Source organism: Pseudorasbora parva, chromosome 3 (assembly GCF_024679245.1).
Source record: "Pseudorasbora parva isolate DD20220531a chromosome 3, ASM2467924v1, whole genome shotgun sequence".
Lineage (NCBI taxonomy): Eukaryota > Metazoa > Chordata > Actinopteri > Cypriniformes > Gobionidae > Pseudorasbora > Pseudorasbora parva.
Genome location: NC_090174.1, coordinates 9735010 through 9754582, shown reverse-complemented (window position 1 = coordinate 9754582; position 19573 = coordinate 9735010). Strand labels below are relative to the sequence as shown.

At 37.3% G+C, this 19573-nt stretch overlaps 1 protein-coding gene across 1 annotated transcript in view; it reads left to right on the top strand.

Moving 5' to 3' along the window:
- LOC137070535 (rab effector Noc2-like) overlaps window positions 1-19573 on the top strand; it is a 133584-nt gene that overhangs the window by 11745 nt on the left and 102266 nt on the right. Inside the window, exon 5 of the mRNA XM_067437771.1 lies at window positions 17871-17957. Within this exon, the coding sequence (XP_067293872.1) occupies window positions 17871-17957 (87 nt within the window). The remainder of the gene's footprint in view (window positions 1-17870; window positions 17958-19573) is intronic.

Genomic DNA, 19573 nt, shown 5'->3' with positions numbered 1-19573 from the left:
GAATAATTCTATCGTCTTGAGAGCTGGGTTTGCTAATGTAAACACTAGTGATGCACGCACTTTTACCTTGCGCTTCTCCGGCTCCGCGTCAGTTATACGTTCTGAGATAACACTGCCATCTAGCGGTTGGGTGTTATACAGTCTGTGGTTTAAACCGAACACAAAGCCACGAATCTTGGATGTAAATATATAAATATCGATACAGCGTTTTTGAGAATCGATACAGTATCGCCAAACATAATATCGCGATATTCACGTGTATCGATATTTTCTTACACCCCTAATTTAAATGTTTTACAGGCTGGTGTATTGTTTCACGGATGGAAAATAAACACGCATGCTTATAAAATGGATGTTTGAGCGTTTATTATTTTAAAATGTAGGCTATATATCTGGCATAGACTACAGTATTTAAAATAGCATATATGCATTATGCGTTATATTCTCTTTAATGTACAGAGCAAGCTATAGAAGAAGATTAGCATGTGTTGCACTCAAAACAAGACACGCAACAGGGGGCGTAGCATCACGGGTTTACCGCTGAACTACAGGAATTTCTTGCTTTTCAACCGCGGAAAGAAAAAATCCATACGGTCCCAGCCCTAATTCTTATGAAATGACAAAATTAAAAAAAACTGCATAGCCATTCATCTAAAGTGCTGAAATTAGTTTTTGTGCCATCTATGGTCAGGAGAAAATCTATGGTCATCTTAACCTCACGTTACCCTACCTTACTGCAGTAAAAAATTAGTTTGAAAAACTCAAGAGAATGCGTCATGTGTTCCTCCAGGAGTTTAATATGGGTTTTGTGGTTTTGGATGTCCTATACCTATAGGATTGGATTATGGTCAGGATGTGGTTAGGACATACCAGGGTAAGATGAGCTAAACAATATTTTTTATTTTGATTAGTCAGATGGGTTTATCTGTACAATATTCCTACTTGAAACTTATTCTTTTAAAATGCAACATTCTTTAATATTTCTGTACATCTGTAAAACAATTAATCAATTTATAACTTGTAACAAAAGTACATTTTAACCAACTGAAAAACCGATTCATACACTACATTCTTAATACATTCTTTGTCAATGGTACATACAGTCTGGCTCATCTTACCCCACTTTTTGGAGAAGATGCTTCACACAACTAGGGCTGTCAAACGATTAAAAAAATTTAATCGCATGATTGTCATGAGTTAACTCGCGATTAATCGCAATTTAATCGCAGATTTTTATTTGTTGTAAATGTATCTTAAATTAAGTTTGAATTAAGTTTTTAATACTCTAATCAACATGGGTATTTGGACAAATATGCATACTTTATGCAAATATATGTTTATTATTAGTGAAACCATATAATACTTATTCAATAATAATCAATAAAACAGCATGAAGACTAGATATGTATCAAAGGACCCTAGATGTTTATCGAAGAATTTATTCATGTCTCTTAAGCCTTGCTTAAAAATTCAGAATAAGCAGGGATTTCTCTCATTTTAAGAATATAAATAAAGGTAGTGTTACTGGCAGTTTAGTTCAGAACAGGGCACAGTTCGTATGAAAAACTGGTAATTTGAAAGCTGTCATGTGGACCTGTGAGCACACCAGTACCACACCATACCCGGAGGAGGTCCATATTCCACGAGTAGGAATATAGTGTGGCCCCTTTAAGAGATGCGCACACTCTATTGAACTGCCAGTATTTTGCGTGTGCGCGCCAAACTATACCTCGATTCACGTGAACAGTGTGAGAAATGGAGCGTTCTTGTTTAGAAGAGTAACCTGTGCATTCGTTTTAGCCGATTGTAATGCAAGAATACATCAATGGCTTATCCCAATTTCTCCAATCACGGGCTATGGATCAAACAGAAAATGCGCGCGTTAATACATTTAGTGCCGTTAAAATTAATTTGCGTTAACGCGTTGTTAACGCGTTATTAACGCGTTAACTTTGACAGCCCTACATACAACATAAGGCTAATGTTTGGATTTTCTGTATAGTTGTCAAATCATAACTTATAAGAATACCAGATACACTTTAATGTGTCTGAAAGTTTAATCAAATCCTTTAGACATGAATGTTTTTGTTTGGAAAAGGATTGATAATATTTTTATACATTTCTAATAGGGGTTTAACGGTATGCGTATTCGTACCGAACCATTTTAGGTTTGGTACATGTTCCGAATACTATCTTTCGGCTTGTTTTAAGCGCAGAACACTTCAGTCTGAGTTCCCACACGAACATATTAAGTATGCAGTCCATTTTATCTTGAAATTCAAACGATAAATGTCAGTTTGATGCCCTTTAATGTGACATGACTGATCACTGTATAGGCACGTCAGTTCAAGCAGTTCAAGAAGCATCTCTTCCTCAAGAATAAACATTAATTGATATCTCTAAAGGCACCTTGAGGAAACATAACTTACTGAAATGTATCGTATGTCATGTAATCGCTCATTCAGTGTTTCAACTGCGGAAAGAAGTCAATAAACAGGTTGAGAACAATGTCCTGAAGCATCACATTTACCTCACATTATTCAAGTCATTGTGTCCACAGCTGCTAGTTCACTAGAGAGATTAACCCTTTCACTAAATATATGCACTTTATTATAGCTATACTCACCTAAAGGATTATTAGGAACTATTACTGTGTTTGACCCCCTTTTGCCTTCAGAACTGCCTTAATTCTACGTGGCATTGATTCAACAAGGTGCTGAAAGCATTCTTTAGAAATGTTGGGCCATATTGATAGGATAGCATCTTCCAGTTTATGGAGATTTGTGGGATGCACATTAGGGCTGTCAAGGAATATTTATAGGAAAAGTGAGATCTGCAGTCTTGGCCATTAGTTAATTTACTTGTTTTTGTGTAAATAATACGTTGTCAAATATGTATAAACTTAAATAGACAACCTATACAAATAGTTATGTCTATTTGTATTAATTTGTCCTGTTATTGACGAAATGCACACAATGCGCACCCAGATGTTCGAATAGTTTGAATATTCGTGTTTTTTTTTTTTAGAGGGAATATTCGAACGTCATTTTTGAGCAATTTTGACAGCCCTAATGCACATCGAGAGCACGAAGCTCCCGTTCCACCACATTCCACCACATCCACCACAACAAAGATGCTCTATTGGGTTGAGATCTGGTGACTGTAGGGGCCATTTTAGTACAGTGAACTCATCGTCATGTTCAAGAAAACAATTTGATATTATTAAAGCTTTGTGACATGGTGCATTATCCTGCTGGAAGTAGCCATCAGAGGATGGGTACATGGTGGTCATAAAGGGATGTACATGGTCAGAAACAATGCTCAGGTAGATCGTGGCATTTAAATGATGCCCAATTGGCACTAAGGGGCCAAAAGTGTGCCAAGAAAACATCCCCCACACCATTACACCACCACCACCAGCCTGCACAGTGGTAACAAGGCATGATGGATCAGTGTTCTCATTCTGTTTATGCCAAATTCTGACTTTACCATCTGAATGTCTCAACAGAAATCGAGACTCATCAGACCAGACAACATTTTTCAAGTCTTCAACTGTCCAATTTTGGCTCAGAGCTTGTGCAAATTGTAGCCTCCTTTTTCTATTTGTAGTGGAGATGAGTGGTAGCTTCTGCTACCCATCAGCCTCAAGGTTGTGCGTGTTGTGGCTTTACAAATGCTTTGTTGCATACTTCGATTGTAACAAGTGGTTATTTCAGTCAAAGTTGCTCTTCTATCAGCTTGAATCAGTCGGCCCATTCTCCTCTGACCTTTGGCATCAACTAGTTATTTCCGGATCGCGTTTTTTCCCTCCCCTCTTTGCATTAATGATTTATTTTTACTCAGTAACAGATGTGGTTTAAAATGCAGCAACGTACGATACTTCAATAAAAATGTACTTAAGTAAAAGTAAAATTACAGATTTTTAAAACTACTTAAAAAAGTGGAAGTACACAGAAAAACTACTCATTTACAGTAACGTGAGTAAATCTCATGAATCCAAAACTCCACAGGAAAAAAAGTGCTTCTCAACATAACGCCAACCATGACGCAAGCATTGGGGATCATTTATACGCATGCCCCCAACATTTGCATCTGTCCAAACATGTTCATTGTCAGGCGGAAATGAAGTATGATGTTTCCTATGATGTTTTTGCCTATTTGTATTTCAGATTAGGCTACATCACAGTCACTGCGTAACGTTAGCCTACATTGTGACTAACGTTATATAAACATGCAATATCGTTGACGAAAAAAGACAAGGCTAAAATGTAGGCTGAATGACGCACTTTAAGCAGAACATCTCAAATGGATAATGTTAAAATGCGAAAACTAATATTTTAGTTTCGTTTTTTCGAACTAGAGCTTAGATCAGTTCAAAAAAATCAAGACCGACCCTACCCAAGCCAATGCACCCGAGAGACCGGCCCTGCCCGACACATTAACTGTAATTATGAGCCCGAGCCCCATTTAAACCCCACTATTTTTGAATACGTGGTGTTCTGTCGAGAACGAGCCTGTAATGATTAATGAGCGGAGCGGAGCCGGTGTGATCAGCTCAATAATCCGCAGGCGCGCTCATGAACCCGCTGGTAAAATGATGTTCGTTTAAATCCAGCTCAGACATGACATAAATCTGTAGCTTACTATACTTGTTGTAGCCATTAAACAATGTTTTTAATTTATGTTTAAATATTATATCCTAATATTATTTTTTAATTTCATCTGATTATGATAGGCTATACGTGCAAAGATGCGAGTGGGTCAGAAATTAATTTGGTGGTTATATTTAGTTTAATATAAAAAAATTTTTAAATAAAAAGCCTCTCTTTCGTTTTGTACAATTTGTATCTTAATTTTAATAAAGGTTTCTTCGGCCAATTGCATGTATTTAATTAATGAAAAGCAAATAAGTAGCCTAGACTATGAGGTCGCGGAAGCGATCGCTTTCATTGATCATGAACTGGAGCGCGTCTCAAATAAACTGAAACTCAGCAGGCTTGCCTCACAGACATGAGGAATATGTAGCCTAATATGTGTAGAAACGAAAAGATTTAAATAAGCATGGTGCAGTGTTCAGAACTCACACGGTAAACAACCAGCTTGATACAGATGATCACGGCGATGGGCATAAGAGGGATGTTAAAGTTTAAGGGATTTTTTTACCTCATACTGAATATGTTCGGGTGAAAGCACATTTTAAACAGGTAGCACTTATTCACACACAAACTAATCGTTCTCTCTAATGCATTCAAAAACATCTTGTAGTGCTTACCTGCATACAGTTATCAGTAGCCAGTATACGTAGCCTATACAGTTATTATATTATTCTATTATATGATTTTGAATGAGCAGACATCTGTAGGCTATTGATCCGTAGATAAAATAACTGATGAAAACGTTCATCTTTCCAAACTTCCAAACATACAAACAAATTTGCACTGTAAAAAGCATCAATGATATTTAACTTTTGATAAATCCAGTTTGGCATAGTGGGGGGAAAATGCACACAAATGTTCCAATAAACCACGTTGAAACTAGGCTCTCTCCCATTGTTTATTTTTTATATTTTTTTTCAATTAATGCAGGTTATAAACCGAACTTTATAGTGATATTTCAGAGCTTATTAAAATAGTTTAGCAGTTATTAGCCGGAAATATCCTCGGAGCAAAGACGGAGCGGTGTTTCTGATATCAGTGAGCGAGGCGGGGAGCGGGAAATGGTGAACCCGGAGCGGAGCTGGAGCGGAGGGATTCTTGAATGCTTAGAAAGAGCGTGGAGGGGAAATTGCTGCCGCTCCACTCCACTCACATAGGCCTACTCTGGTGTGTTGACTCGCAAGACTCGCAGCGGGGCGGGGCAGACGATGGTGTTTCTCCATCGTGATGTCGCACAGCCATCACGATGGACGATGATATCGTCCATCGGCACAACCCTAGTTGTAAATGGACCTGTAAAACTGTATCTGGACAATTTTTGACCTTAAATAAGCCACATACGCTCTATGTAGATATCAGTGAACAATTTAACATATTGTTTAAAATCATTCAAGGGCACCTTTAATAAAAATAAATAAAAAGTAATTTTGTAAAACTGTGCCATACCGAACCGTGACTTCAAAACTGAGGTACGCACCGAACCGTAAGTTGTTTTTTTTTTAGTACCGTTACACACCTCATTTTTAACCATTCCTTCAAATGTAGACAGCATTGATCTCTTTATGAAAATAGTCACATGCTTTATTTTGTGTAAGGAAAAGGTGTAGCTGATTTTAAAATATTTTCAAATAGAAAAACAGTTATTCTAAATCGTAATATTTCACAAAAATAGTTTTCACTTTATTATAAATGATAAAATAAATGATAAAATAAATATCACTTTATGATAAAATAAATGAGAGAATAAGAGACTTCTTTCAAAAACATGTGTAACCACATAAAAAGTGTAATGTTACAAAAAAATCAATTCTCAAACATGAATTTTGAAACTGAAACTGCTAATCAGTTGCTAAATACAGAGCACAACCACCATAAGCAATGCTAACCACAGACCTTATTTTATCCACACGAAAGAAAGAAAAAACATTGCTATGGGAACCCCAGCCTCTACCAGATTTGTCTACAAATGGATGACATGATTGAGCATACTATCATACTACTTACAATACAGCTGTAAACAAAAACAATATCTACTTACAAAACAATATTTCTTAATATAGTATGCTATTGTAAACATCTGGATTTAAAGTTCACATGCTTCCAGTCTTACCACAAGGGGGCAGTGTATAACTGAAGCGATGGTGTGCTGTTACTGCACATTTTGGCATCAGGCAGATACTTTCCACTGAACTTTGGGATTACAGTTTGTAGTTTACTTCGAGACAGACACACACTGTGACTTGACACAGGACTAAGGAGTGCTAAAGACTGAATGAGGTCCATAACAGCAGGTCTGTGCCAGTGAGAACAGAGCATCTGTTACAGGAAGCCTGACCTCGCATCACTCCTGCTCTCTCATGACCTGTGATCATTCTCAACAGCTGCTGTTTCTAGACCTCACTGGAATCGCAATGTCTTTTCAACATGCAGGGGAAATTAATGAAATGATCATTATTGTTATTAGATTGTTTAATCATATTCAGTCACATTACAATCTATCTAAAAGGCTGTTGATCATGTGCCGTGTGGATCTGATGCTGGGTTATTGCTGAAATGACCAGGTTCGTAGTGATTTGTTGCGAAAATGGGCTGCATTACTGCCTTCGATGGTCTTTGGAGTGGCTCTTAGCATGTTGCTCTTCTGGTTTGGATGGTTGCTGACTGTTGCTAGGCTGATCAGCAGCAGTTTTGTCATCTGCCAGGTGAAATTGTAACTTTTTGCTAAAAAGTATCATTCAGTATTGAGTTGCTGCAGTAAGTTTTGAAGTATCATTCATCTCTGAAGCACAAATCGTTGAGTTGCATGTGGAAATATAATACTTGGGGTGAAAAACAAACCATGAGTATGACTAGAGATGCACAATATATCAGTACCATATTGACCTATCAGAACCTGTTTTTTAGCTCATTAGATTTTTTTTTTTAAATTATTATCTGTGTTGGTTGATATTAAATATTTTATTGTACATGCTTAATTACTGTATTTTTCATGTTCAGTGGGAGATTCATGTAAAAAAAAAAAAAAACCTGATTGTGGCCTGCATGCTTTTTAAAGGGGTACTTCAGCGCTGGGAAGATGAATCTGTATTTAAACTGGGTCATCAATGTAGTAGAAATGTGAAAATATTTTTTTAATTTGGAGCCTTCTAGACTGAGAAAAGACAGAAAATGTATTTTTGTCTCATGGGGATGAAAGACTACAATTCCCAGAATGCTTCGCTGCCCCGTGAGGCCATTCCCAAAGCCACCGCTACTGGATTACTGTGACTGAGTTAGAGAAGACACTACAATTAAAAACTGAACGTGTGTGTTCAATATAATGAGTGAGTCACCGCGTGAGTATCACAGCACTGAGCACTAACTGCAGGAGTCAGATAAATGAACTGATGAGCTCTCGTGATGAGAGCTGAGGTAATTGCGACTACTCTCGCGGCATACATTCACAACGTGAGTTCAGTCTGGCTACCTCTGCTGGCTGTAGTCTTTAGCCTTTGGCCAAACATTCCTCCTATGATGCAAATAACGTCAATTTCCATCATAGGAGGAATATTTCCAGAAATAAAATGCATAAATCTCTTGTCTCAGGGGGATATGAGGGGGGAAAGCACAATCATTTGAATATACTCCAGGGTTTCTACTGATACAAAGCCATATGTTAATCGCTGAAGTAACCCTTTAATATAAACTATGATTGTATTCGTCTGAAAGAAGAATGTCATAAACACCTAGATGATGACAACCATCAAAGTGAATAACACCGCTCATCCGGGTACTACGAGTTCTCTTGACTGGTACTACTTATATGCTTAACATGTAACTCTGCTGTCATTAGCCTCATTTCCTTTACCCTTCAAATTGTGCATTTACAGGTCACCTGGTGTGGTGACGCATTGCTGCCACATAGGGCCTATATTCTTTTTTTCACTCAATTGTGTCGTAATAACGAGATCTTATGTTGTTAAAACAACATCTATTTTCTCTTAATAAGGACAGTGTGTAACTTTAACCTAGTAATGACGAACCCCGGTGCAGCCACAAATAATATCATAACTATATATAGGCCTACTGTAATTAAGACATATAGCTTATTCAAGAAATGTATTAAAACAGAAAGACAATATATTTTCTACCTTACTCAAAGGCAGAGGAAAAGCCAGTTACACACGTCAATCCATTCCATACGACCTTGGTTTGCTTCTTATTTTATATACAGACAATTAGTTGATGAAACATCGATCACAATTAAAATACAATTTATACAAAACTATATAAAATAAATACTTTCTAGAAAATAAACCACAAAGTGCTCAAAATCATGTGCGACCCTAAGTCTTAGACATTTTGCGAATCTTATATCTTACTCATGCTGCTCACTTTTCATAATTAAGGTATAAATTACAATAATAATATTACAGGCTAATGTTTAGTCCTAAACGTAGCCTATTTAGTTTCGTAGTTAGGCTATGTTTTCTTTAACCCACGGTCGATAAAGGCGCCAACATTTTTTTTTCTTCCTTTAAGACAGCGGAAACAACTCTCAATACTCCGTCATTTGTAGCCATACAGATAAGTTCAAGACATAAGTACAAAAACTATAAACGGTCTACTTTTATTTGTGGACTCAGGGAATGGATTATTTTGCATGAACTCTCTCCAAATGTTGTCCTCATTTTTTTTTTTTTTTTTGATTATTAAAGGCCAACTTTTTCATTCCAAAATCATTTCTTAATTCAGTTCATATTTCCAACAAACGAAATGTCTAGCCAAAATAACAAAATATTTAAAACAAAACAAAAACTGAGTTGCCACCATGCAAATTCAAACATTTCGCTCTTCTCTATATCAACCTGGCTACCAACCTCTATATCAAAAGTCGATCATTCTTCACAGTTGACGGATTTGTTTAGAGCGAAGACAAGACAGAGTTCTTTATTAAACTTATAAAAGACAATAGATTTACAGGAATACTGGATTGTAAACACAGAAATGCCACATTATCATGAAGACCTTGAAGCAGATCTGAGGGAGAACACACACACACACACACACACACACACACACACACACACACACACACACACACACACACACACACACACACACACACACACACACACACACACACACACACACACACACCTATATACGTGCCACTTAAGCCTAACCTACGGGGCTTTCCTTGCCATTAATGCTTGGATAACACACACGTCTCCTTCCAATAAAAATAATGGCTAGTGCGGTGGATGGGATATACAAACCTACCAAGTGCCGTCATTTTGGAATGACCTATCGCAAGAGGAAAATAATACATTTTAGTTGCATAACGGCGGCTAATGGAAACGCTGTCATTGGGCAATAATTTGTTATCGACATTTAGAAAATATCGCAAAGGTTTTGCGCAAATCTGTAATGGAAACACGGCTATTGAATGTCTGGTGCCATTTTGTAACTGAAAAACACACCACCACGGCTTACAATAGAAGACTTCAAGAATTAGTTTGCCCAAAAAATAAAATAAGGTCATGATTTACTCACCCTCAAGTCATCCTAGGTGTAAATTACATTCTTCCTTCAGACCACAGTAAGGTTCATTTTTTTTCACATTTACAGTGCTTGGAGCTGCCACTGAGTGAAGTGTGAATTTTCTCCAAGACACCCATTTCAGTGATATCTGTCAGGCAGCAGTAAGGGGACATTTTATGCGTGGTATTACACCGCTTACAGCAGCTTTAAAGATGGCTCTCACTCACAGAGGGATCTTTAGAAGTATTTAACAGAAATTGAAGAGTTTTTTTTCCCTCTCTGTCCTTCTCTCGCTCACTCTATCTCAAAGCAGTTTAAGTATATAAAAGTTCTGCTAAAACTAAATTACTGGCACTTCGGTATAGTGTTTGTCTTCTATTACATTAAGCCTGATTAAAGGGTTTTCTCTTTTCTTATTACAACGGTGTATCACAGCCCTCGCCTTCAAATTGATTCTTAAACCAATTCGTCAGAGTCTACAGTAATATCTCCCACTGTTATTTAATTTTTGTGTGAAGTGGGATAATGCTGCTCACATTTAACATTGCTTTGCCTACTGTCTTGCATGTAAACTTGGCAAGTCAAATACAAGAGAAAAAAAATCGTTGCACAAGATAACACTTTCCTGTATGTTGTTTTGAGCAGATTTTTCTAATAATAATATAATAATAATAATACTTATTTCTAAAAACAATAATTAAAAAAAATACACATAGCACACAGTGCTTTTCAAATGGTAGTAATAAATAAATAAATAAATAAATAAATAAATAAATAAATAAATAAATAAATAGGTAGCTAGCAAGATATTATGATAAGGAGTTTCAACCAACTCTTTAACTCTGAGTTGACTTACCCTGCGATGGGACACTCAGAGTTTTGGGTTTCAGAACAGCTGAATTAAGGTAGTTCAATCAACTCTGAGTATAATGACTCAGAGTTAAACATGTGCACCACTGCTATGAAAAGCCATGATGAGTCTGAAACTGCTCCATTGGGCTGTGATTATGGGGCGTGTTTCAACCGAACCAGGAAAGACATCAATTGGATAGACCTACAACCAATCAGAGCAATGAAGCGACGCATTGTCAAATGTCAACAGAGCTCAACTGCACTGTGTTGCCCACGGTGTTGCCAAGTCCACGTTTTTTTTTCTTCCGCGGGTTGTTTTCTATGTCCGCGGGTTGAAGCGACTATTATGTGATATATAGACCCATGAGTGCGAATTTTAGCAGACAACCTTGCCAAAATAACACACATTTTCCCCCCCAAACGGCATTTTTCCCCCGGAGAACCCCCCGAGAAGCTATTGTTTAGGGCTAGTAGTTGGCGGGTTTTGTTGTAAAAACTTGGCAACCCTGTCTGCATGCGTGCTGGTATCAGGCTGGAATACACGATCTTTGCCGGTGTTGTAAAAAAATAACATAATTTAATGATACACAGAGTACTTACCCAACATGATCATCACTGAGAGAAACAGTGAAGGTGAATGCATATGCAAGCAAGCTCTCCATTTAGGATTCGAAAAAATATAATCCAAGCCCCTTCGATGATGTGCATGATTACGTTACTGTTGATCATCTGTCCGTCATCGTCTAAAGCCCTCCCTCTTCGGGGATAATTACTCCTCTATGGAGCAAGGCCAGACTGAACTGCCAGACCTAAAAATGTTGTGGGCGGGGCTGAGTTCGGCTGGCATCCAGGCCCGAATTAATCCTCATTTCCATGGAAACCCACCATGGGCGAAGAAAAAAAAAAAAAAAAAAAAGAATGTGGTAGCAGCTAAAAATGAAGTATAAAAATATAATTTAAAAGGTTAATGGGTGTAGGATTCACGACTTTACAAACATTTAACATATAAAATAAATATCCTTCAGTGTCCTTTTTCCTTTTTCAATTTGCAGCAGATTTTCCTTATAGCCTAATGTTCTTTTCACATAATGTTCTCTAATCCAACCTGTTACATCTGTGAATTAGGGTAATGAAATTAACATTTAACTTCTACTCAGCCAACAGCAAGAAGAGAGAGACAAAACACCTGCACTGATAGATGAAGAGGAGATGGAGGAAGGATATTAACATAGAATATTAAAACAAAAAAAGAACTGTTGCTTTTGCATTTAGCAAGACCAAATAAATTGTGAATAATTTTATTTTATTTAACACCTTTGGTGGATGGCACATATATATATATATATAAACTATAAACTATATATATATATATATATATATATATATATATATATATATATATATATATATATATATATATATATATATATATATATATATATATATATATATATAGTTTACCCATGAAAATAAGTATTTGAACACCTTGCTATTTTGCAATTTCTCCCATTTGGAAATCATGGAGGGGTCTGAAATTGTATTATCGTAGGTGCATGACCACTGTGAGAGACATAATCTAAAAAATAAAAAAAAATCAGAAATCACAATATATATATTTTTAAACTATTTATTTGTATGATGCAAATAAGTATTTGAACACCTGTCTATCAGCTAGAATTCCGACCCTCAAAGACCTGTTAGTCTGCCTTTAAAATGTCCACCTCCACTCCATTTATTATCCTAAATTAGATGCACCTGTTTGAGGTTGTTAGCTGGATAAAGACATCTGTCCACCCCATACAATCAGTAAGAATCCAACTACTAGCATGGCCAAGACCAAAGAGGTGTCCAAAGATACTAAGAGACAAGATTGTACACCTCCACAAGGCTGGAAAGGGCTATGGGGAAATTGCCAAGCAGCTTGGTGAAAAAAGGTCCAGTGTTGGAGCAATCATTAGAAAATGGAAGAAGCTAAACATGACTGTCAACCTCCCTCGGACTGGGCCTCCATGCAAGATCTCACCTCGTGGGGTCTCAATGATCGTAAGAAAGGTAAGAAATCAACCCAGAACTACACGGGAGGAGCTGGTTAATGACCTGAAAAGAGCTGGGACCACCGTTTCCAAGGTTACTGTTGGTAATACACAAAGACGTTATGGTTTGAACTCATGCATGGCACGGAAGGTTCCCCTGCTTAAACCAGCACATGTCCAGGCCCGTCTTAAGTTTGCCAGTGACCATTTGGATAATCCGGAGGAGTCATGGGAGAAAGTCATGTTGTCAGATGAGACCAAAATAGAACTTTTTGTTCATAATTCCACTAAACGTGTTTGGAGGAAGAAGAATGATGAGTACCATCCCAAGAACACCCTCCCTACTGTGAAGCATGGGGGTGGTAGCATCATGCTTTGGCGGTGTTTTTCTGCACATATGACAGGGTGACTGCACTGTATTAAGGAGAGGATGACCAGGGCCATGTATTTCGAGATTTTTGGGAACAACCTCCTTCCCTCAGTAAGAGATGGGTTGAGGCTGGGCCTTCCAGCATGACAATGACCCGAAGCACACAGCCAGGATAACCAAAGAGTGGCTCTGTAAGAAGCATATCAAGGTTTTAGCGTGGCCTAGCCAATCTCCAGACCTAAACCCAATAGAGAATCTTTGGAGGGAGCTCAAACTCTGTGTTTCTCAGCAACAGGCCAGAAACCTGACTGATCTAGAGAAGATCTGTGTAGAGGAGTTTGCCAACATCCCTCCTGCATTGTGTGCAAACCTGGTGAAAAACTACAGGAAACGTTTGACCTCTCTAATTGCAAACAAAGGCTACTGTACCAAATATTAAAGGTGCCCTAGAATGATTTGAAACAATATGTTAAATTGTTCTCGAATATCTAAGTAGAGCGTATGTGGCTTATTTAAGGTCAAAAATTGTCCAGATACAGTTTTACAGGTCCTGTTACAACCCTAGAAATTGTCCCTAGGATGTAATGCTCTGTTTTTGCCTTATTTGGAAGAGTCATGGATATTAATGCAGAGTTCTGCTCTGATTGGCTGTTTCACTCCACTGCTGCTCAATGACAGCTAACACATCTACTATCCGTCATGGCAATGATTTTTACAATGATAGCTTCTCAACTTTGAATCACAAACTGAACTGGGTAGAGCGTAAATATGTTTTTTTACAGTAACATTACAGTTTGGAGTAGAGTAGCCTACTGATTTAAAAGTCGATTTATTTAGCCAAACAAAGTAATGTTGAAGCCACTCAAAACAGTCAGTGTCATGTTTACTACTCACCCGCTGCAAAATAATCATACTACAGTTATGTATAATGTATATTTATTTAACAAATTGACTAGAAGCCTTGTCAAATGACTATCGTTTCAACTTAGATGGTGAAGAAGGTGACGTTAGCTACAATTAGCGAATGAGCGATCTGTAAGAAACTAAACAGTAGTAGTAAATGTTGTTAGTTTCTGTGTTAATGATGAAATTTAGGCTAATTTAGATTTAAATCTGTGAAAAAAGGATCGACATACGTATCTACTGTTGTATTTTATTGCAACACTGGCAGGAAATAATATTAACCTTTGTCATTTGACAAACTGTTATGTGTGCTACTTGGAGTTTCCAATTGTTACTTTAGCATCTTGCGTTAGATTTTGACAACACGGGATATTATTGTTAATGTTGTCTTACTTAGAAACTTTCAATTTAATCAGAAATGGGTTTGACAGTCAAGAAGTGGATAAAATCAGTACTTACTGCTTGCAGGAATATTGTTGAAATCGGCCCTTTCTTCAGTTTTAGAGACGCTGAGCGAATCCTGCTTGATATTGTCCCAGGTTAGAAAATCTCTCCGTGGTGAAATGGGCAGAGTTACTTTTAAGCAGTATATTAATGCCATTTTAAATGTATTCTTATGAAATAAATTGTTGCAGTATCCGATTGTAAATAAACATTAACCATGACTGTTGACATTTTTTTTTTTGCACAGCCTGGATCATAACATTTATTTCCATGATCTGTTTTCGCTATCCTCGCGTGACGCTTGTTTACCTGCTGAACTCCCGATGATTCGGCTGTGCAGTTTCACCTGACAATGAACATTGGCTGGCATGCAAATGTTGGGGGCGTACATATTAATGATCCCAGCGATTGCGTCACAGTTGGTGTTTTGTTGAGAATCGCTTGTTTTTCCGTGGTGTTTTTCACAAACAAGATTTACATATGAAGGAGGAGGCAATGGTGTTTGAGACTCACAGTATGTGATGTCCACTGTACTGAACTCTTTTATTTAACTATGGCAAGGTTAATGACATTTTTCATTCTAGGGCATCTTTAAAGAACCTTTACAGAATTAATTACAGTGTATAGTATGTGTAGAGAGCAATAACAACGAGATTGTTTTCATTTTAGACATTTTATGTAAAATGGACATTTAAATGTAGACCTCTCAAGCTGCAATACCAAACAGAACCACACGGAGATGCCAAAAAAAACTCCTAAATCAACCACTTTGACTGCAAAAACCTATGATTACTCAACACAACAAAGCCGCTCCCTCCGCTGCACGCATGCTCAGTATATATCTCTGTGCTCATTATCATCATCAGTGCTCTCTTAAAGGAACTGTATGTACGAAATGTATTTCAATTAATCATAAAAGGGCCCTGATATGTCACTAGACATTAAGAAATCATGTTAATTTAAAATACTTCTATCACTGACAACAGTAGTCCGGCCAAGATATTGTCATTTAAAAGTTGTTGTTGCAGCCCTCAACTGATGTTGATATTGAAATGTTGTGTTTTGGCCTGTTTTGGCCTCCACCTATTTAACAATCACGAAGTCAGTTCTGTTTCAGCATTTGGGTGTCCAGATCTGCTCTAGTTACCACAGCTGCAGCTACAAACGTTCCTGCTGGATCCTGCAATCTAGAAATCTGACAACCTCGAGTCAAGGGGCAGGGGAGAGGGGATAGTGATTGCAGTACCAGTTTTTGCCACAATCTTACATACACTTCCTTTAACAGTAGGTTAAGTCAGTGTACTGTTAACTGAATAACTCCGGGATGTTGGTTTATTTCGAGTCAGACACAAAAAGTGAATAACTTTAGAAATATGTGGATTAGTGCTTACTAGAGATGCAAACAGTTTGGAACGGTTCAGTCCGATTTGGTGAACTGATTCACTAAAAAGAACCGGTTCAAACGAATGATTCGTTCACCAACCGGTCATCACTAACATTCACACGTGAAAAATCAAACATTATCCTTCCTGAGTGTGTGTGGAAACGCAAATGTACTGAAATGTACATGAATGCTGCGTGAGGTCACTGATTGAGTTTGCACACATTCTCTGTGCATCAGTATAACAGACTCTCACGTGCTTGAACGACATCAAAATTGCACTCTTCCGAAACAAAGGCAGAATACGACAAAGCTCGTATTTTAAAGCACAAAACAAAATGAACAATACACTAAAAAGTCTTTTTTCGATGCTTCAGGAGATTCTAATTAACTAACTGAAGTCACATATGGACTACTTTGATGATGTTCTATCTAACTAAATATAAAAAAAAACATAAACTGTTTTCTGAAGATGAACGGAGAGTCTTAGGGTGAGTCATTAATGACATAAATTTCATTTTTGTGTGAACTAACCATTTAAACTCACAAACAGAGAATCTCAGTTGTGACCTCCTACTAGGGTTACAGGTGCAGATGCTCAGTGTGATTGTGATAAACTCCCGACATCGACTGCGTGATGCAAATTACGTTAATGTTGCAGCTTCACGTACTTCTGTAATTTATATGTGTTAATTGCGTTAAATTATTTTAACGCATTAACAACTTTAAATGAATCGCATGCGTTAACTTCGACAGCCCTAAGCCCTAAATAGTAGTGTTATATATATATATATATATATATATATATATATATATATATATATATATATATATATATATATATACATACATACATACATACATACATACATACATACATACATGTACATACATACATACATACATACATACATGTACATACATACATACATACATACATACATACATACATACATACATACCTACCTACCTACCTACCTACCTACCTACCTACCTACCTACCTACCTACCTACCTACCTACCTACCTACCTACCTACCTACCTACCTACCTACCTACCTACCTACCTACCTACCTACCTACCTACCCACCCACCCACCCACCCACCCACCCACCCACCCAGAGAGAGTTCCCCTCATTTCAGGGTTAACATACTCTGAGGTTCCACTTAACCTCCTTTCTGAATCTGGCCCTAGGCAAACTCCATAAACCATAGGACCCAAAACAAACAAGATCCAAACAAGTTGCATTACAGACCAGCAGCTGGAGTCACATTTCAGATAGTACATGAAATTGCAAAATAACTAATTTTATCAAGCAGTATTTTTTTTTTTTTTTAATACTTAAGTACATTAAAAATCTAATACTTTTACTCAGAAAATGGAAAAGGAATAGCCTACTTAATACATTTACTGGAGTAATATTTTAGGGTTTCTGTACTTTTGCTTAAGTACTTGTGCCTTGATTCAAGCAAAGGTTAAAAAAAGCAGTCTTTGCGGGTACTATAAGCAGTACCAACTGCTCTATAATCTGCTCTCAGATAGCCCTAACAATAACCTTTTTACTTTACTCCAAACACAATCCATTAACTAGTGCCCCTTTCTGCTGGGGACCGTAGCCATTTTTTCCCCATTTAAAAAAAGCTTTTTTTAAAATAATGTAATCTTATTTAACAATAGTTATCAGGTTGTGTGTTGTTTGTTGTTGCAGAAGGTGTGCACAAAATGCGGAATCGAGACTGCCGGCAGTCAAAAAAGGGCTCAGTGGCTTTGCAAGATCTGCAGTGAACAGAGAGAGGTACAGTACCACAGATGTTTTAACTTCAAGCTCCATTTTTTCTAACCTGTTCAGATGTTAGAACTTAGATGAGGAATACCAATAATATAATATGAAAAATAGTTTCTGAAAATCTCAAAGTCCAGTCCGATTTCCTGGTTGCTCTGTAACGCAGGGCTCCAGGTGCACAGGTTTTTATCTGTCCACCAGGAAAGGTTTTAATTCTTTATTTTATATGTATAATGGAATGAATTACATCTTGTAAACATGAACATGAAGGTATTATGCAGTCCTTTAAGATATTTAGGGCCAGATGTACTGCTTGTACCAACACAAAGCCCTCTTTTGGCATTTAAAAACTTCTGTCAGGATTTACTTAAGACAGAGTGAAAAAATAGCACTGAAAAGGCGTGGACTTTTATTTTTTGCATATGCATTTGTAAGAGTTTCCCTGTCAGACACTAAATTTATAGGGGGAGAGTATTTAAATGAATTGCACAAGGTGATTTACTAAGGTTTGGGATCGTCAATTTACTGGTATTTGCACCATTATTTACCGCCCAAAAAAGTATGTCTTAAACCAGATTCTAATTGGTAAATTGTGTTGGTCATTATGGAAATGATCCGGCTGCGTTTGTATACTTTAGTTTGTGTGTCATCAGTAGATTACGCACACAAAACTTTCCACTCCCATCTCCCAATCTTTTTGAATTGCACACTCATGCTAATTTGCCCTGTTTAGTAGATCTGGCCCTTAACCTTTATAAGTTCTTTAAAATTGAGTCAAGAACCCTTGGTTTCTATATAGAACCCCATTAAACCTCTCTTTTTTTTGTCTTGGAGTGCATTGGGTTGTTATAATGAGAGCATGAGGAAACGCTAATAACTCTGTGACTTCAAATCTATTGAAATTTAAGTCACATGGTACTGTCTAAGGAGGCAGTTGTTTTCCAGAATAACCTACACTTTTTACATTAGTTTGATTTCATTATATGTAGCTTTTTAGGCCTATTCTACAATTTTATGTTCCTACATCATGAATACTTTCAGCAGCAGAACAACAAAAGTGAATAGGATGGTTGACAAAGGGTATGACACCAATAATGAGATAAGTAATGAGTAGTCACAGTAAGGTGAAGCAGGCCGTATTGTTTGTGGCCAGACTGATGATGTACTAGTGGACATTAATAAGAAAAATCTCATCTCTTTTCAAAAGGCTAGTGCTTCGCCTTCAAGCTTGTGGAGAAATTAAATTGCTGCCTCTCTGTTGATGTGTGTGTGTGTGTGTGTGTGTGTGTGTGTGTGTGTGTGTGTGTGTGTGTGTGTGTGTGTGTGTGTGTGTGTGTGTGTGTGTGTGTGTGTGTGTGTGTGTGTGTGTGTGTGTGTGTGTGTGTGTGTGTGTGTGTGTGTAAGGTTTAGGTCATCATGAAAGGAGGAGATGAAAGAAGAATCATTTAGCCTTCCAACCACAGACAGTTCAAAACCACAGGCAGACAATAATGTAGCCTGAAACATTTAGTATGATCATGTTGAGTACATTTGAAAATCAATAAATGCAAATATTGTAGCTGATTCAGGTTTAAATTGTGCTTCAAGTATAGAACCACAATGCACTTGAATGGGCGTTTCCTCAGATG